The sequence below is a fragment of the Thermobia domestica genome, chromosome 6 (assembly GCF_964235325.1).
Source record: "Thermobia domestica chromosome 6, izTheDome1.hap1.1, whole genome shotgun sequence".
NCBI classification, from domain to species: Eukaryota; Metazoa; Arthropoda; class Insecta; order Zygentoma; family Lepismatidae; genus Thermobia; species Thermobia domestica.
Genome location: NC_137459.1, coordinates 59,710,884 through 59,734,089, shown reverse-complemented (window position 1 = coordinate 59,734,089; position 23,206 = coordinate 59,710,884). Strand labels below are relative to the sequence as shown.

General features: G+C 36.0%; 1 protein-coding gene across 2 annotated transcripts in view; it reads right to left on the bottom strand.

The window, feature by feature from the left end:
• LOC145688032 (metalloendopeptidase OMA1, mitochondrial-like) overlaps positions 1–15,382 on the bottom strand; it is a 45,869-nt gene extending 30,487 nt beyond the window's left edge. For both annotated transcript variants that reach the window (XM_081761718.1, XM_081761720.1), the window contains exons 1-3: positions 15,323–15,382; positions 4,769–5,636; positions 2,076–2,215 (exon numbers count right to left, since the gene is read on the bottom strand). In XM_081761718.1, coding sequence (XP_081617844.1) covers positions 2,076–2,215; positions 4,769–5,231 — 603 coding nt within the window. In that variant the 5' untranslated portion in view covers positions 5,232–5,636; positions 15,323–15,382. The remainder of the gene's footprint in view (positions 1–2,075; positions 2,216–4,768; positions 5,637–15,322) is intronic.
• Between the last annotated feature and the right edge of the window lie 7,824 nt (positions 15,383–23,206).

Sequence of the window (23,206 nt, the reverse complement as noted above, 5' to 3'; positions counted from 1 at the left end):
GTAGCAACTACTAGTACTAGTAGTAGTTGGTAGTAGTAGTAAGTAGTGCTAGTAGTAGTACAAATAGTACTAGTAGCTCGGATTTGGTTAGGTTAGGTTAAGATAGGTTCTATTGTCTGGATCCCAGCATATAGTCATAAAACCACCATTTTCCTTTCAAAACATTAAATAGGTTGAGAAGAACCTGAGTATAATGATAATGATACCTGTAAACTTTAATAAAAATGAAACCTATTCTTAATGTGTACCTTCCTAGTGGTACAGACTCTAGAACCTTTTCGAACTTATAGGAAAATAATATAGCATGCTGGCACATTCTACAACAATTTCGAACATTCTGGGACATTCTAGAAGGTTCTTGAGCATTCTGAAAATTTAGAACATTCTCGAACCTTTGGGAAACTTCTATAACAGTCTGTAACATTTTTTAAGATTGTTGGTAATTTTAAAATTTAACCCAATTTTTAGCACAGTAACAGCGTTGCTAGGGCGTTATCTCCCTCTAGGACCCCTGCTGGTCCAAACCGAAACCTTCTTCTTGGATGGAAGGTACAGTGCTACAATACCATAAGCTCCCATGGGGCTCCGGGTCTTGGTTTCGGAGCCTTTGTGGCACGCACGGACAAACCACACTTACTTTTATTATATATATTGATTTGCAGATACTTGGCGCATTCTAACCTCTTTTGTGTACAGTATTTGTAAATTACTAGATATAGATAGACAGATGTGTTTGATTCCCAATATTGAGCTATTTGAATCCCAAAGAAGCCAAATATATTCAAGTCGTGGATGCTTGCGGAGGTGAAAACATTAAAAGCGAACTTGCGTTTATCAATGGCCATTTCAGTTCAATTTCAAAGATCATTACGAGGTTAGAAGAGCGGTGATTAGGACTTTCTAGTGCATTTGAGCTGTTTGAGTTAATAACGAAACATACTCCACCAGGACAGGTCGGACAAGCATCTGTTCGAAAAGCAGTCAATAGTCGCGAAAAATTCTTTTCTGATATAAATAAAGTGTTCCTAGGAACAATGACGCACGAATTTCCAGATTTATCGACAAGTAACATTGCTTCTTTGAAATACTGTCCCTTAAAGACCTATGACACGGAAGGAACATTGTCGATGTACAGAAATGTTTCGACTGACAAACGAAGATGATTTTTGCCAGAAATACCGAAAACTACATAGCTGTATGTGGTAACATAAATGCATCATAGTTATACACCAAGTATTTATAGTTCAAGTAATACAACTCTCCCCACCCCCTAAAGATGTAATGAAATTTCTCATTTAACTTCAGCTTTTGGTTGGTGCATATTCGCATATTTTCAATGCATGTTTTAATTCCCTTTAAGTTTATTTTAACGTTTCGATGAATATGCACCAAGGCTAAGGGAGACAGTTATCATAATGAATGAAATGATGGAATGAAGAAAGTTGGAGAACACTGGTTAATTCCGAGAAAAAAAAAAAACTCACGCACACGATGTCTGCCCATCACAAAACCCGCCAAGCCGGAATGTTTGTTGAATGTCAATGTCTGTTTCATGTTTAAAGCAACAAATGATCTTTTAAAAGAGGGTGCACATGCTATCCCCCACCGCCAATGTTCAGAGTGATTATTGAATAAGGGTTCGGAATATATCAATTCTTAGAAGTGTTTGAAAAGTATGGTTATTTAAAGGATATGGTCGCTGAGAGAAGTTTCATTGTACTTTTAAAAAAATTAAAAAATAACTTGCGAAATAAAAAAATGCACCATAAGATAGCAAATATTATACACTAAAATCATTGAATACACAATCAATCTTCATTAGTCTCAAAATGCATAACTAAACACTTTATGCTCTGTATCCTAGTGGATATGATGAGTAATACAAATAAAAGCGATGAATGAAATGTGGTAGAATAAAGAAATAAAATAAACGATAGATATAACAAAAACCTGACAAGAAATTGGTTCACTACCACTTGTAAGATCATGGTTTCTTGCATTCACACGCGGTTCGTCTCCATCTCCAGCATAATAACTATTAATACTATTACTGTAACTACAGCAATTACACTTACTGCACTTGCTTCAGCTCTTGCTATCTGATATAGCTGTTCATCAGAAAACATTATAAATCGCCACCTTTCAGTTAAAGGAGTTTGTTCCAAATGAGTTAAATAAAATAAATACACAAAAGCAGCCACGCCGACAATAGTACCTATAAATGAGAGTAAAAAGTCATATAATCAGAGCAGATATATAAAAATAATAAATATTCAATAAGCTAGCTTACTGCTTAAACTTACACTTGTGTAATTTTACAGACTTCTATGTATCCAAAAGGTTAGCATACGAATTCGAGGTTCGATTTTCGACAGTAACCGAGAATCGTGAGTCAGTTGGGAAGCTAATTAAATTACAAAGCAGCAAACTCAAATTTAGAAATAACTTAAGGGAAAGTCTACTGCATATCACAAAATTAAAAAGCTGTCATAAAAAACAACACTCTTTTGTGCACTTATTACCCGGGAAACTATTTAATATAACTTTTACAAGCGCCGTAATTTATTCACAGAAAACTTTGAAACTGTGAACCTGCTACACACAGTGTTGTTACGAAGAATGTGATACATATAACACTACACCAACTTACTACGATTCTACACAGCTAACTATCGTCTATTATTTATAACTGCAAAATATTTGCATACTAATCTTATTCGGGTAACAGAGCTATCAAAAGACTATACCGCACATATATAGCAATTGTGATGCTATTTGCAATAACACGACAAACTCCGCTTGCATAACAACACTATCCACGGCTTTGGATTGGATATTGTAACAAAAGAAACACTGACACTGTCAGATAGGATGTTAGATATCCGAAATCGTAACCATTATAGTTTAAAATACAGTGTGCGTTCTTTTTTTTTTTTTTTTTTTTTAAACAAACTCAGCTTGACCGAAACAATTCCGTCTTTGTGTATCTTCTGAATCTTTCACTTTTACATGACATACAACTCACCTCTGGCAAGTGGGGTTTATGGTTCGATCCCAGCTCGCGCCACGTGTGCTGTGTGGAGCACAAAACCCGTGTGTGCGTGGTTTCCTCGGGGTTCTTCCGTTTCCTCCCACTTTTTTTCATTCTACCATTTCACTTATTCTCACATTATCACCGTCTCCTTTAATCTACCCGCTATAATTACGGGACATGAAAGATTGCATTTTAATTTCATATGACTTGCAACAAGTACGACTGTCCACTATATTAATCACAAAATCATAAAATAAATGAATAAGAAATTATGTAAAGTGCCATCCATCTTCGAGAATACTTCAAACAGTGTTTTAGGTATTACAATTATTAATAAAAATATAGGTTACGTTATTAACTGGAATCTTCTATCCAAAATTCTTAACTTCGATCACACTTTTTACCGACTCCCGGCGAGAGCTCATGTGATTCGGATTCCTGTTAAGCTGTAGGTCCACGTCTCATATAGCCTCGATGCTGAACAGGACGGTAACTTTTTACTGACAAACATTTCTCAGGACTACTGCATACAGTACTTTTAAGCCAGCTTGCTCACGTTTCTCACTTTCATTTCTTTACAATGGTCAACATATTACTACTTACACTTTAGACTAACAATTCATGCTGCTTCTCCCTGGCTCAAATACAAATCTAAGAAACGAGGGGAAAAAAATTGCCATTCAATTTCACATCCTTCAAAATCGAAAGCTTCTTACCAAAATTGTTGATTTTCCTGAAACCCTAGTTACTAATAGTTAAGCGGAGGGAACACAATAGTCCAGCGAGACAGCGCTTATATCCGCTGCTAGGGAATCCCTCGTTCAATTCCAGACGACGAAAGTTTCTAATGGAACCATCGTATCAATGGAATTTCCCACTTTCTTATTAAACCAATTATTCTACAATAGTTCTTTTTCCTTCATCAATCGACTCCTTTAGCCAACAGAACGATTTCATTTAATTTACGAACAGTCAAAAAGAGGAAGAATAAAAAAAAACATACTATGAAAAATGAAATCAATTCTTTTAGTTTGACGTTCCTATAATAGGCTTGAGGAGACGGATGATTGTAAAATTATATTTTATGCTTTCCAACGGAGAACCGATCCCAGGACCATTTGCACCAAAGGCGTATGTGCTAGCCAGCACTACACCAGCGGAAGGACTATGAATTACTATGAACTGAGGGAAAAGTGAAACCACAAGATTAACTTCTAATCCTTAATCCAAGATTAACTTTTGGCCCTTATTGCAATATTGTTCCTGCATTTTAATACGCTTTCACAACCTGAAACATAGCTGAGTTGTTTGCATTCCTAAGATGTAATTTCGCATATATCGTCAAAGTAACTCTTTAAAGGAACTAAAATAAAAAGTGAAATTCCTGTGTATAAGTCACTTCATTGCAGGGCAAAATCTAATTTGTTTTCTTTTTTTTTCTTCAGTATTGACCCAGCATCTTGGGGCAATTGAATTTTAGCAAGAATGATAACTCTGGGACCCTATGCGCAAATACGCATCACCCAATAAAATATGCACCTTCTTGATGGCTAGGTCTTTGCGAGATGATATGCCAGGGATAAGTTTAGTTGTGACATGAATCAACTGCACGGAACATCAACATTCCTAAAGAGCAAACATAATAGCAACTATATGTAACTACAATAACTATATAATAACAACTATATTTAAAAAAAAAATAAATAAAAATAAAAATATGATGAAGATAAATACCTATAATCGCAGTTTTGGACTTATAAATATCTTCAAGGTGTTGCTGTCTCACTTCAGGTGGGAGTCTCCTCCACCAGATTTTGAAAATTTTACCAAAAAAAATTGCGGCAATTTTGGCTATAGGTCTAAAGAACACAAGTAACGAAGACAATAGGGACTTCTGCTGAGGGGTCCCATGTAATGAACGATTTTTGATATTAACATAAGATTCTGATTGTTTTTGCGCAAGAACAGACGGTGAACCCTGTGAAACAACTCTTGAAATAAATCCTCGATTTGTAATGATTGTCAAACTGGGTTGACGAAACCTTATCTGAAGTAGCAAAAATTTTTGCCCATTGCGAGCAACGTTATTGCAGCCATTCCAATAGTAAGTCTTTCGTTGCCTGAACACAGTTTTGCTTACCATTCGATACCAGAAAAGTGCATGGTTACTGTAACATTTGCGTGCACAAACATTCATTTTGAAAACAAATTAGTGAAACTCATAAAAAACACAAAACACAAACAGAAAAGTTACAGCAGTTGGCGCTAGAAGTACATGCACACTAGTAAAGCTAAGAATCCTAATTTCTCATAACGCTGCATGAAAGTTAGGGCAATCCCGAAGCGTAGAGCTGTGAACAAGACTCGTCGAGTGAAGAAAATGGCTATGAAGGAAAGCCAAACTGGGCGTTCCCGTTTCACAGGAGCAGGCTCCGCTTCTGCAGGAAGACAGTGGGAAACGAAAGCTTCCGGCTTCTTCAAAGGTTTCTTGAAAAATGGAATATCACGCAAGACAAGTGCATAGAGATGACCGTTCGTCAACATGATCCTTCCACCAAAATTCGTGTGTCTAACAGTCAGATGTTACATTGCAGAAAATGGACTGTAAAAGAAAAGCAAAGTATAAATCAATAACAAATGTTACTTTATTCCACTCTTATTTGTATAACCTATTTTTATATTTAAAAAATAATAAAAACTTATCAAATTATTGAAGTAATAATCATAAATTACAAATTAGGTAGGTTACAATATACAAGTGATGATATTAATCATGCTACCCCTTAATTCCATCACTATGTACCTGTAACTCGTCCGACTATGTGCTGCAATTAAGAACATATAATTGCTACAAATTTTAATTTGGTAACAATTCCAAAGACGGTTTTCCAGTAGGTCACTAATACTAAACTAACCTAACTCGATGTTTCTGAATACATCTGTGGAAATAACATAACAAAAGGATGTGAGTGCGGGAATATATAGACCTCCGGCGTTCATATAAACTGAATATTATTCCTTACCTGCTAACTCTGTTTATGCAGAGTGCACAGTTTACTACAGAGTTACAAACTACATCGCTTGTACTTAATCGATACCATTTTACTTTTCGAATGGATGTTTGGACGAGATACAATCTTTCATTTCATGAATGAGTGTAGTTGAACAATCTTTAAGAATGGTGTAGAGCACCAGGTAATGAATGCAAATAGACTTTTTGTTTCCTCCTTTACAGAAATTACCTACTATTGACTTACAAAGACTTTCTTCGCTAGTGCTTTTCGATTTTTACTTAAGACATATTGGTACAAGTAGAAAATCTAGGTCATACTGGATATCCTAACTGCAACATACAACTCTTAAAAAAAAAAAAAAAAAAAAAAAAAACTAAACCTACGCATGGAGCCCACGTGTGGTTATATGCTTATGTTTAGCGCACGCGTGTTTGGCGAAGGAGACCCGGGTTAGATTTCCAGTGGGAGTTCACGTTTTTTACACTGTAGGGCCCACGTCTCATAGAGCTTCGCTGCTGAACGAGACGCTAAACTGTAATAAACCAACCAACAATAAACTGACGTATGATTACAAATATTTACTTGGACTAATTTTGGTATACGTCTATCATCTAGTAATTGCTGAAATTTTTAAAGAGAATTCTCATCTTCCTCAGTGACGGTTTTCTATTATCTACACCAAATATCTACACCAAACTCATCACATCACATGGCATCCATCGTTTACCACAGATGCATTTGGGAGCCACTTTGCTATTTTATTTTATTTTATTTATTCATTTTTTTTTTTTTTGGTTCTTTTTTTATACAATAGGTGTAAGAAAATTGATGCAATTCTAAATGATAGACGTATACCACAATTAGTCTAAGTGAACACAACACTATATCTTACACAAACCGTTGCCAAATAGCTAAGTCTTGTCTCATTATCGACTTCCCACTGTATTACTTATGTTCGCATACGAAGATTTGCTTCGTAAACCACCAGATGTTATGCAAGCCGAAGAAAATGAAGACAGGTGACTAATACAGATGATTTGGGTGCTAAAAGCGCAAAGCCATGAGCTATTTGCAGTCATTTTTAGTAAAGAAAGTCCACAAAAGTATGTCGCTTGCACAAATAAGTTTCTACGACATTGGCCTTCCTTTGTGAAGTAACAAATTTTACCAATAACTTTCCGAAAAATCATTAATCATCTTAAAAAATCGTGACTTTAATTTCAAGTTGCTACATGATTTAAGAGGATGCATATTCAGTATTTATTAAAACTGTGCTTACCCAAATTATAATTCAACTGTGAATGTTTCGACAAAATATAATTCCAATCTCAGCACAGGCCCTTTCGCGAAGGTATTCTGAAAGGATGTGTTCTAAGGATGGTAATAAATATTTGTCGGAACGTTCACAGTTGAATTATAATTCGATAATTCGAGTGCTTTTAGGATGTGTATAGTTTTAATAAAGACTTCAATTTAACTATGCAAATCAAAACAAACAATGTTGAATCCTCCAAACATGAGGCAAAAAACTACATTATGTAGTCAATACCATAGTACTCATTACCCAACGGACGTGGTTCTGCATTATTACCACTGTCTAATCTTTTGTTCCTATACACGGGTTTGAAAACAATAAGTCTGGCAAATACATTTTTGAGCATGCTTCTACAACGGATAGATAATGTGCCTATGTATAATATACATGAGCAAAAAAATATATTACAAGGGTTTGTGACTAAAGCCATACACATTCACTAAACATATTTATGGCATTAACAAGTCATGGTCTTATCTAGTTCCTAAATTTCGCATAAATACCTAACACGTCTATGAAAAACGAAGCAGTCAGGAAAATAGAGAACAAAAATGATTTCCGAGAACCATGGAATCCACTACTTAAAGCATTGTGCAAACTATGCAAAGTGCGAGCTCTGCGTATTTACCCTACAACAGAATCTTTGAAGTGTGAAAAAAAAAAAATAAATAAAATAAAAATTTTAAAAAAAGCATATACTGTGAAATGAGAGTATTGTGTAGACAGTAGAAAGAAGAGTATGAACCACGAGAAATATTCTGTACAAATGTCAAAAGTTAAGACAGAATTCCGAACTTCTCTTTGCTGCACCCAACATAAAGGTTACTAGCATTAACAGGCCGTAACCATATTTAGATTTCAGCTAGGGTTGGCAAAAACCATGGTTTTTATTGAAAAAAAAAAGTTTTTTAGTTTAAACCGTTTTTTTTTAACTTTCTTGTTTAAACCAGGTTTTTCTGGTTTAAATAATTTGCTCTATGTATTTATAATACATATGAACAGAAATAAGTTTGTTTCGCCGTGGTGTTACTATGCAACAACGGGGTTATGCTGGAAAGGTCACATAAGTTTAAAGCGGAATTCAAACCGCTTCTCGGCTTACATCCGAGAGATATTGTTCTCCATTTGGACTCGAAACCAGGACTAATTGCCCACAAATGCGATGAGTCTGCCGACTCACTCACGGAGGACTCCTGATAAAAGTGCGTTTCACTGATCTTTACATACTTGTTAATATAATTGTCAAGAGTCATTTCAGAAGGACAAAAAGATAAACAGTTGCACAATTGAAACCATTATACAGAATTATATATAAATCGGGACACTCCCGCCTTAGCCATGGGGAAAATCCTGTTATTACTTTAAATGTAAATCAATAATGAAAACAAAAAAAAAAAACCGTTATTGCTTGGCATGTAAAATTTTATGGTCAACGTATCATAATCAGTACGCTAAAACTGAGGTATTAAATTACAAATTTAGTATGTAGATATCATTCAATTAAATTAAAACTGAAAGGCCAATCCTAGCTAATTTTGGAAGCTACATACGCAGTCGATAAATTTTGCCTATTTCTATCAATATATTAAGGCAACCTTGGCTTTTTTATAAAACAACAAACATTCAAGCATACAATTGGTTTTGTTTCGTGTGTTTACGCTTAACATCCGAACCGCTACTTGGTTTACACTTCAAAAGAGGGTTGTGGTTCGACCGAGAATTGAACATGGGATGCCTTGAATAAAAGGTGAAAAGGAGATAAAACTAATGTAGATGGTACGATATGTGGAAACGTCACCGTGAAGTTCATACGATTTAAAGCATTTTTCTTTTTAACAGCTGGTTTAAATCAAGGTTTAAACCACCTTGTTTTAAAACAGCCAACCCTGATTTCAGCATTAATATTTGTGTAACCGTAAGTTAGTTGGGTAAACTTAAAAAATAAATCTAACCAATTAGAAACTTTTAATTAACTACGATTTCAACCTATAGCGAAGGCTTGAGAGGAAAACTAGTAGACATAAAAGCAAGAGCTACCACCTGTTCTATATGCGAATAAGCTACTTTCAACAGACAAGCTTTCTCCTTTTTTCCTTCCGTCTCCTTCTTTCCTAGACCTTGAAGCTCACAACGGTAAAAAAAAAAAAAAAAAAAAAAAAAGTCTCGGAAATTAAGATTATGTAGGTGTCCAAACTTAACATCAATGCGGTCAATTTCCAAGATAGGCGACTAACCTAAGTAGTATAAGTAATGCATGTGTTATGCGAAAATGCAGGTTTTACAGAAATAGAGTCAAATTAGGCAGGTGGCCAACTTAACAGGTTTCACTGTAAACAACATAACTGACAAAATCGAGGTTTAGCATGGTACTGTGAAGAAAGAACAAGAAGACAACGGAAAGGAAGAGTCGCAATACTAATGATAACTGTCGCAACAAAACTGTGGTTTCGAGGTTACAACGAAACGACACGCAAAATAAGTTAGAGAATTCTAAGTAAAAGTGATTGTGAATAGCACCCGCCCTTATCCTCATTGCTACTGAGAATGCATAACTGCTAGTAGACACATTGCAAATTGCGGACGTCCCAGCCCCTTGGACAACTCCATACTCGCCTCCCTTCGCTCATTCAGACTCTATTGGTGTCACAAAGCAAATCCCGTTGTTCAAGCATCCAAGGAAAAATTAATAGCAGCTATTTAGACAAAACGATATTAATTTCGCGTAGGAAACATACTCAAAGCGGTTATGCTTATGACCATCTTAAAGCAAATCTGCACTGGAAAATGGAACATCAAAAATAAAACACAATTTCTGAAAGTAATAATATTAACATCATCCTAGTCACATATATCCAGTCATTATTCTCAGAATACCAGCGACAATATTACAACACTCTAACCCTAAGTTTCTTCGTAGAACTACTGTCCTAATGCCTTTTCTTGGTGTCTACCAGCCAACTGGCACAGATTTATAACATTACTGCAAACTTACATGTCATAAAACTATTACTTTACCAGCGTCAGCATTGGTAGGTAATGGGCATATGAGGGGGACAGGGAATGCAAAATACACGCACCAACTTGTGGAAGGTGGTCACTACAAGTTAGTTTTGTATTCATTCCGGTTCACTGGAGGGTAAAGCTGGTGGGACATGCGGGACAATACTTCACGTACTTGATGTAGCACTTCACGAGTAGATAAAATTATATTGTTTGCTTTATTTTCATTAAAATTTATTTGCTACTTATTATGTCCGGTAACGGAGCCATTAACTTAAGTAATATCATTTGAAATGTTGCATAACAAAATTTGACGGATGGGATCCATGTTGACTGTCTACAATGTATTGCCTCTTTCCGAGCATGGAGCGCAGTAGTTATATCTACGATAAGACCTTTATGCGGAAAATTTAAAATATTATAAGATGAAACACATCAGTTACTTTTTATAGAAATTAAATGATGATGATATATAATATTAGGTGAGATAATCTAGTTATGTTAAACTTAATTTTCAATTTGTCATTATACCGGCCTTGTTGTATGTGTGTATAGCCACTGAATGAGCTTAACAAGACATCAATGACGAGTAAATTAATGACAACAGGATATTCGGGAAAGACTAGCTGTGAACCAAGAGTAGAAGCGCTTATAAAATTTCAAATTATCGTGATCAATTTAAAATTATTGCAAAACAGTGCACTATTTTCACTAGTTATATAAATACTGAGGAAAGAGAGGCATCATTGTCTTTTAAAACAAAGTAAACGCTTTCGTTACAACTTGTATTAAGAGGACAAGCGCTGTAACTTAATTTTATGTTGTAATATTGTATAACAGTGTTTATTTATGTAGTCAAGTGTTTGTATATTAGTAGTTGAGCAACATAGAAGAATTATTAAAAATTCAAAAGGTTTTCCAGACTAAATAACTATAGATTTTCTGCCAACAACTTTCTATAATGTAGTAACATAATAGACTAGCATAGAGAAAAGCAGATTAGCAAATATAAGGTAGCATATTTTGGAATACAATTGGATGGAAAAGCAAAGACTAAAGTAGCGCAGAGTAGAATAAAGTAGTAATACAGCATAGCACACGGTAGCGTAGGTTAGAGTTACTGTTTAGGCAGATATATCGCAAGTACAAATTAATTGTCAGATAGTCCTCTACTTTGTGAAACAATAAATTTCACCCGAAATTTTAAAAAATTGCTGACTTTATACTTTAAAAGTTTCTTCAGTGCCTGGCACGATTCTACTAAGACCACTGGATCAACTTATATGGGGTAGTTGCATCTAATTCGGTTCAGGACAGTGTGATAATTATGGGCCCGTGTGATAGCAAAGGTGGGAATGCGCGTAGACTACGACACGTTCCTAACTTTACTATGACGCTTTCTGCATATATGGAGACTCCATATCTTTATATATACATATATATATACCACTGAATAGTACACATCGTACGCAGCTTCTTGATGTAACTTTATTTCATGCCACGAAGGTTACATGGAGAGAGATTCTCGTACACACAAGGAGACACCGAGTGATATCACTCACGGAGTTCTGCAAAAGCAACATTTTCTGCCAACTTAAAGAATTGATGCAAGCAATTGAAACACAACAGGAAGCAAACATGAAAGCAGGAGTATGAGCATTTGACGTGGGAGACCCGGGTTCGATTTCCGGTGGGAGCTCATATGATTCGGATTCCACGTTAATCAGTAGGTCCACGTCTCATACAGCCTCGCTGCTGAAAGAGACACTAAACTAAAAACATCCATCCATCCATTGAAAGCAGGATTCAAGAAATGCGGAATATGGCCAAGAAGTGTTAATGAACTCTTGAAGAGTTTGAACAGAAGATCATCCAATGAAAGTGTGGAATCAGTAGTAGATGATAGTTTTAAAGTATTTTCGGAATAGAAGAGGAATGATAACAGAGGGGAAAAGGCCCCGACCAAGAGAAAAATGAAGATGAATGAGCCTCCTGGAAAGAGGATTGTATCTACAGATATTGCTACTGGCAAAGGCCAATGTGAACCAATTCCCTAGTCAACTGCTACCGTACCCTTTCTGGTACATCAAGGAGCACCGGTACTGATTCAAAATCTGGTAATGATGATCCAGTTATTCCTTATTGTGATTCCTCTTTCATAGAAATGGAGTTCAGTGACCATGAACTCTCCACTGCCGAAAGTGGTATAGTTGTGAATCGTGAACTGAATAAACATGAACCACCACAAGAATGGGAGGACTGTGTTCAGCTGAAGGGATCCAGAAGTACGTAAACACTAGATTTGCAGGACAAAAGACTTGAAGTAACGGAATTGTACTTATAAGAAGTGCTCATAAGGAAATATGAATACAAATATGCAAGTAGTTAGCCCTGCATATTTCGGTATTCACCAGGTTATGGCATATGCTGATGATGTAAATTTGATAGGTGATGATAGGAGAATAATAGAAAGAAATGCAGAGATCTTATTAAACGCTTGCAGGGACATGAGTTTAGAAGTAAATGCAAATAAAACTAAATACATGGAAGTGCGTCGGGACCGGAATACAGCAAATTATGGATGCGTTAAAATATTAAATAATACTTTTGATAAAGTGGATAGTTTCAAATATCTAGGATCAATATTAACAGACGAAAATCATATTCACGAAGAAATTAAATGTCGACTAAAAGCACGGAATTCGTGTTACTATTCGGTTCAAAATCTCTTGTCGTCGCGAATTCTGTCGAGGAATTTGAAGCTTAAAATATACAAAACGGTAATCATGCCTGTTGTTTTGTATGGCTGCGAAACATGGTCACTTACTCTGAGGGATGAACATAGACTGAAAGTATTTGAGAACAAGATCCTGAGACGAATATTCGGACCCAAGAGGAACGAGAATGGGGAATGGCGGAAACTCCATAACGAGGAACTACATAATTTATATGGTTTATCCAACATTGTTAGGGTCGTGAAGTCTAGGAGGCTTAGGTGGGCGGGTCATGTAGCTAGAATGGAAGAAAGTAGAAACGCTTTCAAAGTCTTGACTGGAACACCAATCGGAAAACGACCATTAGGAAAACCTAGGGGCAGATGGGAGGACAATATTAAGATGGATCTCGCAGAAATAGGAATACAAAGTAAAAACTGGATCCAGTTGGCTAAGGATAGAAGTCAGTGGAGAGCTTTTGTGAACGCGGCATTGAACCTCCGGGTTCCATAGGCCATAGAGTTAGTTAGTTAGTTAGCCCTAACCTAATATTAGCAGAAATACGTGAAATTTTATACTATTTCTTAAAAAATAAATAAATAAATAAAGCTGGACCCTTGTAACTAAACTTAGGCTGAATGGGATACTGTGCAACGGAAAGTCGGTGAATATGTTATTTTCACATATGAGAACGAATTTTTTCCAGATAAAATTGTTAGTTACACAAGATGGAGCACTTGTTCAATCAATGCAGAAGAGTAGATTATATTGAGAGTCATCATCATCATAGGTATTCTGCCTTTATTGGCAGGTCACTTGCCGCAGCTGAGAAGCTTCCATGCCCCACGGTCTTCCGCTAACCTTTTCGTCTTCGCGTATGATCTTTCTGTTTTAATATCATCCATTAATTGTAGTCTCCTTCGCCCCCTCCCTCTCTTTCCCGCCACCATACCCTCTAGCACGTCCCTCATGATAGAATCTCTTCTTAGGCTATCGATAAATTGGAGTACACTTTGGATGATATTCTTGGGCACACAGAGCAACCAAAACAAATTAATTCACGGGGATTTTTTGGCATATTTTTGGAATTCTTGGCCAGAGGTTTTTGCTTAAAACTCGTACTTTCTTGCTGTATTTTTTATGGTTTGGGTTAGTTTAGGTTAGGATTTTTGGGTTTGGGCAACCAGAATTGTTTGCTTAAAATTCCTACTTTCTTCTTTCATTCTCTGTTTTTGATGGTTTAGGCTAGTTCAGGTTATTGGAGTACACTTTGGATGATCTTTACTTAGTAAAATCAACTAATTTATCCTGTAAACATGTTTTATTTTCTTTATCTGATTTTGACCCGCCAGTTCCAAAATTATAACATTTTTTTCTCAAATCCTGAATTGACATTTCTGGGTACATGTGACAAACTATCAGAATGTGGTTCCTGTGCCAGTATTTGAAAATACATAATTTTCTTTACAGACATCGGTAATTCATACTAAGTACCGACACCAGTACCGTCATTCTAATATCAATATTTGTAGACTGCATGTAATTTTGTGCAGTAAATTCAATGTATAAGTACTGGAGGGAAAACATTGCGCTCGTATGTTGAACATACTTTCTTGTACGTGGTGCAAAATATCCTAAACTATGGGGTTAGATTGCACCAAATTTGTATTTCATTAAGCATGACCATAGTGAATGTTCACTAATGAACTTGTATGAATGCTTTTCTTGTATAATTATATGAAGCTATTATATGATCAATATATAATGTTCAAAATCATTACGTTTGTAAGCTGCATTCGATTTTCCCTGAAATTCTCTATATCCAGTGCAAAGTAACTCAGTATTACGGTACCTGAAAAAAATATTCTTAGTATGCGGCTATTATTTAAGTCATGTATTTGATTCGAGAACCTAGTATGTCAAGTCGATTTAGGATATATTTCAACATATATATACAGTATATCGTCTACCAGAAAGTATATTACATTGAACTTCATTCAAATATATAACTTCGACAATGTATTATTATTATTATTATTTTCGATCTTGACAGTTCACTAGCAGAAGATATGACCTAGAAGCTGTAGAAAAGTACTTCCCACAGGACAATACAGAAACCCAATAACATTTAAGAAAGCTCGTTTTAAATTTATGACTACTATTCTTCATAGTGTTTTTTCATGATTACTATGCAAAAGCAGAAAATAATTTACATGACACTACCCAAATATAGAGCAAAACTTACGTTCCGATTCGTAAACAAGCCACAACACGAACTACTGTTTATCGGCGACAGTCTTTTGTTTGTATGACAATTTTATACGTCAAAACGAAGTTCAAATTCGTCAACGCTGATTCACTTTAAAAAAAAAATGTAATTTTTATTGTATTCAATAGAGTTCTGAATAAAAATAGTATATTATTTATTTACTTATTGTACTTTTTCCGTTGCAGGCCGAAACGCCTCGCAAAAATCACAGAGAATTATTATAAGTGCTATGCAGATTATAACAAATTTTGCATTGCGTTGTCGCAAATCGCTATGGAAAGAGCTACTGCATTGATTGAATCTTCATTAGTGAATCGGAGGCCAGGATAATATGACCTTTCCGTATTAAATAAATACGAAACACAACAGTTAATCTATATATGTAATGTAGAAAATACCATGGGGAAGAAAGGCGAAAACTCGATTTGTCTTCACTCTGAGAAAATTAAATTTTAAACTTTGAAACCTCAACCTGCCTTGTGTACTGACGGAACAAGAAACTATTAACTGGAAGTAACAAATACACTCTGAGCCTTATGCAATGCAAAGACGTTCTGATCCGTGATTAGTGCCATACTAAAGAGTTTGGTTTCCTTCAGTAGTCAGGCATTTAGTATGGCTCTAATCATACGTCAAAACGACTCTGCATAATGCCCTCTTTGTCTATAATACTAGTTTAGAAGATTTAACTCCTCAAAGTGTATACACTGATATCCATGGCTCTATTCTGACCAAAAGTGAGATTTTACCTTTCTTCCCTGGTTATCAGCTATATGTACTATTAGATCTTATATAAGGGAGTTAGTAGTCTAGCAGTGGGTGACTCATCAACGCCTTGCAGTACTACTATTTATTTATTTATTTATTTATTTAACAATCACCCGATACAGCTTAGAAGCCATTTTATACTGTATATCGAACAACAACAATAACAATGGAAAGGATTTGGGAAGGTATCAGTCAGGGCCAGTTTAGTAGTTACCATTCCGGCATTTGCCTAGAAGGACTAAGGAAAACACTAGAAAACCCGAGTCAGGATGGTCGACAGCGGGAATCGAACCCATGACCTCCCGAAAGCGAAGTCAACGCTTTACCATTTGAGCTACTTTGCTCTGTAGGTATTAAAGTGGAATTTACAAAAACAATCCTATTCTCATAAAAGCAAGGTATAAGAAAGTATAAGTGAAAACAGTGGCGTAGGGAAGGGGGCACAGGAGCCAGGCCCCCCAAAGAGGTCCGACAATGTACTTTGGTACTTTGATGTTTGTAATTTTTTATATATTTTTATGTTTATATATTTTTTGTTTGTAATTTTTCTGTATGTACCTATAACAGCACTTGCCCCGCCCCCAACCACACATCCTGGCTACGCTACTGAGTGAAAATACCTATCCTAATAGGGATGAAGAGCTCAAAATATCCCCCAAAAAAACTTTATCTCATAAACCCTTGACGTTAGAGAGTTAAAGCTCGACATGTATACTCTTCACTATAAATAAGGGAAAGCATGTTTCAGCGTTTTCAAAAATTTCGTTCCAAAAGAGGGAAAGGGAAACATTTTTAAAATGCTCAAATCTCCCTTCTTTTTTTTAAATCAGAAAGTGCAAAAAACGAGAATTTGCTAAAGTTGGGAACCTGAAATTTGGTATATACATTTTTAATTTTTAAAAAATGAGGAAACGTGTATCTCAGGTTTTGAAATAATTCAGCTCCAAAGGAGAAAAAAAGGCAATCTCAATAATACTGAAATTCCCCTTTATTTATTCACATAGAACCGAATATGGGGATTTCCATAAGTTAAAGATGTAAAATTCGCTATATATATATATATATATATATATATATATATATATATATATATATATATATATATATATATATATATATATATATAAACTTTTAAATAAAACCAGGAAATACGTGTTTCATACTTTTCTTTCATTATTGATAAAGTGCACAATGAGAGAATTCAGTGAAGTTGAAGATGTGAAATTCGATACATAAACTCTTAAATAAAAATAAGGTAATACGTGTTTCAGCATTTTCGAAAATTTCGCTACTAAGTGGGGAAAGGGGGCTAATTTCTATAATATTTATATTTCCTTTATTTATTCACAAGGTACCGAACGTAGGGAATAGCTTCAGTTCGAGACGCAGTATTTGGTAAATAAATTTTTAAATAAAAATAAGTCAATATATGCTTCAGCGTTTTTGAAAATTTCGCTTCTAAGAGCGAAAAGTTGTGTCGTATCTATAGCATCCAAATTTTGCTCTCTTTTATTAAGAAAGTGCACAATATGAGGACTTGATTAAGTTGAAGATGAAAATATTCGGTAAATAAACTCTTTTTTAAGAAAAAGGAGTATGTGTTTAAGCGTTTTCCAAAATTCTCTCCTTAGGGGGGAAGAACAACTTCAATAATATTGATATGTCCCTTTATTCATTCACAATGTGCCGAATGTGGGGACTTGCGTAAGTTGGAGGTGTGACGTTCTGTTTATAAACTCTTAACTAAAAATAAAAGAATACATGTTTCTGCAGTTTTGAAATTCCTCTTTTAAGGGGAAAATAGATGATATTTCTATAGTATTATAATTCCCTTTATTTAATCACAAAAATCCGTATAGTGATTTGCTTAAGTTAAAAGCGTTAAATTCGGTATCTAAACATTTAAATAAAAATAAGACTGTAAGTTTAAGTGTTTTTCGAAACTTCCTTTCCTAAAGTGGAAAGGAAGCATTGAAATTTCCTTTTATTTATTCACAAAGTACCGCATGTGGGGATTTTTTTTTTTTTTTTTTTAGTTAAAGACGTGAAGTTCGGTACACAAACTTCTAAATAAAATATTGTAATACGCTTTTTAGAGTTTTCGAAAATTACGCTAAGGGGAAACGGAGTAGTCTAGGATTGGAAGGTGGTCCAACGTAAGCACTTTTAGTCAGTGTGTTCTACAGTGACCTACTTTTTCTTTTGCCCTGTGGGCAGTTTTCTCATTTTGTACTTTTGGATGAGGTGTTGTAAGGGTGAATGACCTTTAAAGGGAAAACAGGTGAGATATTAAAATTAAACATCTAGGTCAATATGACCGTCTTCTACTTTTACTCGTATACATAGTACATATTGTATACTTTCAACATTGCTATAGAAATGACGGAAAATTTTATTTTTAAATCTCTCGATGAATATTGCCGGGTTGGAAAATTGAACCGAAGTGAATGACACTTGTGTAGTCTAGGCGAATATGGTCGTTCTATTTTTACTGGTACGTATACATATTTTATACGCTCGGCTTATGTGGTCACATTGTAAAAATGACAGTTTTTTATTATTGCGTGCGAAATTTGTAAGATGGTAATATCAATCAGTGCGAATGTTGCGCGACATACTATTATGTAACACATGTCGGGCTATATATTTATCCTTGCGGGAATTATTTAACTGACTCGGCAAGCAAGGCCTCGTTCTATCTTAAATGTTACGTACATATAATGTACACTTCGTTATAGGTGTGAAGGACGTTGAGAAGTGTTGTGTTGATATAGTGGCCGCAACAACAAGATGGCCTTAGTGAGTGGTAATCGGAATTATCCGAACACTCGTACCCTCTTACTAGTAACATTGTAACTTAATGTGTTTTCAACATTTCCATAGTAGAAGCATCCTCCTTCGTCCCGGTGTGGGAAGATTCTTGTGTGAATTTTGGCTGTTGCTAGGTGTATGTGGCTGTAGACGTGTAATGGTTAGTTTTTTTCTGAACAGAGTCATACACTCCGCCCACTGTCGAAGTCCGTAAGTTTCTATGGGAATTGCATTTGTTGCCAGACTCCATCGAATTTGACCTTGGGTTCCCACGTGCTAGGTATCATAGCGTATGATGATTATGTGGAGGAAGTGTGTGAGACTCCGTTGAATTTAGCCTTGGGATCCCACGTGAAATTGATTTGTTGCTAAGGGGATAGAGCGTTTCATGACAATTTTTTGACGGAAGTAATGAGTCAGGTGATGTGTGTGTGTGTGATGTCGTAGGCCTATACCTGAAGTATTAAGGCGGATTTTCATGTGTCCTTTACCTCCGTGAGTTGCGAGCGATTGTGCTAAACAGCCAATGAAATCACGCATCGGAGATGGCGCGCTACACTCGCGTCAGAGTAGAAATTTGTTCAATTCTGACGGAAGTAGCGCGCGTACACTATTGTATTCACTGACTAACATGGCGGAAGTCGCAAACTTTCTATTTTACGCATGCGCATTAGCTAGGGAGTAGTAATTTGGCGCAATACACGCACGGATGTATGAAAACGAAAATAATTTACGGTGAATACGCTACATGTGATGCTTCCGTTCTAACGCGGGCATGAAAATCCGCCTTTAGGATCACGTGATGAAAGGTAGCGGATGAGAGGGTGATGTTGTCGTAGACGGAACGTAGACCGTACACGTATGTGTATGTGTAGATCATTCCGTTAGCAGCTGTTGTCAAGGAAGAAACATCGAATTAAAGATGGCATCGTCAATGAATCTATTAGATAAGCTTAATGCGCCATCATTGGTACACTTTACAAAGATGCGTGATTTAGATATTGTCGTACCATTTCGTATCGTAAACTGTGAGATAATTACAATGATATATGGCAGGAAGGCGTGTGTGGCATTTGAAGGAGGACAAAAAGTGATTTTACCAAGACGCTGTACTGAAAAATTAGAAGCAGATAATGGTGCATTATAATCGTATTTGCAAAGTGGAAATGTATTTTTAACATGTAAAGGAATGAATATTAATTTATCTGGACGTAACATGCACGATCTTGAATTTACTGTGTTGGTATATTCGTAAGTGTATGGGACATGTGTAAACAATATGAAACGTGATTTTTCCTCTTCTCCTTCCGCAGTCTCCTCTTCTTCCTCCCTTCATACGTGCACAGACATTTGTATGCATAGTTACATTAGTCTCTGTTGATCAGCTACTGGAGCAAAATCTATGAGTGTTTGCGCATCAACTATAGATACTAAGAAATAGTACTTATTAAATGCTGAACATGGTCTTAATTCAATGAAAATTAAAATAATAGCCCAGTCATATTAGACAAAATTTGGATCAAACTGTGCGAAAAATAGTCTAAAGCTGAAAATTGGCAGATTTGTCTTATTCGATGTCCTGAACAACATATCAAAAGTCCCCTAATCTCCCGTGGTCGCTTCATGGAATTACAGGGTTAAAGTCTGGAGTGCTGCAAATGCAGAAGTTATCACTAGAATGGCTGTTACTTACAAACGGTTAAACCTACAAAGCTAAAATAGGTCTCAGATGAAAGATAAATAACAGGGCTTCAGTTCATGCTATATATTGTTTTAATTGAACACCATCCAGGGCCGAACGAAACGATTGAACCTCTCAAAAGTTGAAATGAAACGAACTCACTTTTTCTTTGCTTGGTTATGGACGTTTTGCGATCGTATATATCGTAAAACTACCACGATTAAAAAGCTTCAGCAAACTTTCATCTTTCCATCGGTATCTTTGTAGTGCATGTACGACTAATAGTTACGGAGCTAAATGCTTTTAAGTGAGTGACGCGCGATGCACTATTGCCTGCCATTCACGCGACTGTTATGGAGCACCTGTAGGCCATTTACTTTACGTATTAATATTACAAATAATTGTATGAAGCTGAAAATTGGTACATTTGCTGTATTTGATGTCCTTAACAAAAAATAAAAATCCCCTTATCTTCCGTGGTCGCTTTATAAAATTCCAGATGGCTGAACTGCTGGAACGCTGGAGAAACACAGGAATCGTTGGAATTGCTCTTAAATCCAAACGAATAGGCCCACGGAGTTCAGATAGGGCTCGAATGAAAGATAAAAATGGGTTTTATTGTGAGGTGGTCATTTTACATCATTTACTGTCGCACAAAGAAATAACACTTACGAAAACAACTAAAATAACCCTTTTGTTTTCTTTTTTTTAAATCTCTGGAACCCTTAGCATCGCAGGTATTGCAAAAACTCGATATAAATCTTTTGAAGCTACTTTTAGCTTTTTAATAACATCCACATTGTTTACATAGGACCACTAGTTGTTAAACTACATAAATTTAAGCGACGCACTGCAATTGCACTGACCTTTGTCCAGCCTTACGTAATAATCCTTCCGTCCTTTGCCTAGCCGATATGCAAGAGGTACAAACTATGCACACAAAATTCATGAAAAATTACGTTTCTTATGATGACGTCTGTAAATCTAACGCTCTGGCAACACTTTTATCTATCGTGGAAAACAAATATAATGACCTATCATCTAACAGCCGCACTTCAGTACTTTGGGTACAGTGTGTTATGTACGTGAATTCGATTTTTCTGTTTATTATAGCTGAAAGAACTGGAGACTGGGAACTGCACCTTCACAGCGTAAAAAGCATGTTGCATCATCTACATGCTGCAGATCACCTAAAATATGCTAAATTTGCGCATTTGTACATTCAGGAGATGCAAAATTTGGAGTCCGAAATCCCTGCCTAAGAATATGAGAAGATCGCCGTTCAAGGTTATTTCACGATAAGAAGTGACAAATTCTGGAGTGGAGTATGGAGTTATATGGTTGAGGAACAGCAATTAATGCGAGCAATTAAAACCTCTGGAGGACTTTGAGAGGCCGACGTATAACGGACAGTACCCTGGCTCAGTGGGTGCTTTCACTACCTGGAACTTTGCTAATTGTGTGAAGCTTTCGAAAACTTCAGCGGCATCTCCCCATCGTCGTCCGAACAACATGTCGATCTCCGAGAATCCCGGCAACAATGCGACTACAAGGATCTTGAGAAGTTTGTTCTATGGCTTATTGACTATAGTCCATTTGACGTGGATACTTATAATTTAATCTCTATCGCGACTGGAGTTATTTCTAATGGTTCAGTTAAGTGCGATTGCTTTGAAACTTTGGGGAAAGCCTCTGTAGAGAGAAAGATTGGGAAGGATTTTGGAAAATTTAAAATTGAAGAGATCTGACCGAGTAAAATCTATTTCGTATACAGGTATATGTATTAAAGTGCATGAAAATGTCCCGGTCCGGTAGATACGAATGAAATGTTTATGCGGACAGCATGTGTGATGAAAACAGAGGAGGGTCTAAACAAGTATCTGAAGTACGAGTTGGACCCTTATAAACCGGTGCTATCCCGAAACACGGAATCAAGAAAACCAAACAAGTTTTGAATCTGTGATCTCTTCCAGTCGAGCACTCATAGTGATGATGATATCAAGGAAATATTGTCCCACGAATATGAAATTATAGTGGACGGAGATATGCTGCTTCGAAAAGTTCTTTAGCCAAGCTCAGCTACATACGAACAAGTTTTTGAATCCTATATTTGCTATGTGAAAACTCATACACAAAATTATCCACTGTAGTTTTCGATGGTTATCGTGTTGCTACCACAAAAGACAAGAACAAATTCGAAGGGCAAGGAATCATAGCTATTCAAATATTTTAATTGAAGGTGCAAAAATGGTTACATATAGTCAAGGGGATTTTGTGTCAAACAGCTCAAACAAAATACAACTAATGAAACAATTGACAATTCGACTTGAGAAGGAAGGAATCCACGTGAAGGAAGCCAACGGGGATGCTAATGCGTTAATAGTTGCTACTGCTTCAGAAAAATTCGAATGTAATCGCAAAGTGGTTGTAGGAGCCTCAGATAGTGACATTCTGGTAATGCTCGTGGTTATGATCCCTAATGGAGCAACCATCAATCTCCTCATGCCTAGCGTTGTCACATGCTGCCCGGTTACACAATATTTTAGATATCCAAACATGATTGGTGATATGTCTAAAACATAATTTTGTGCATGTCATGA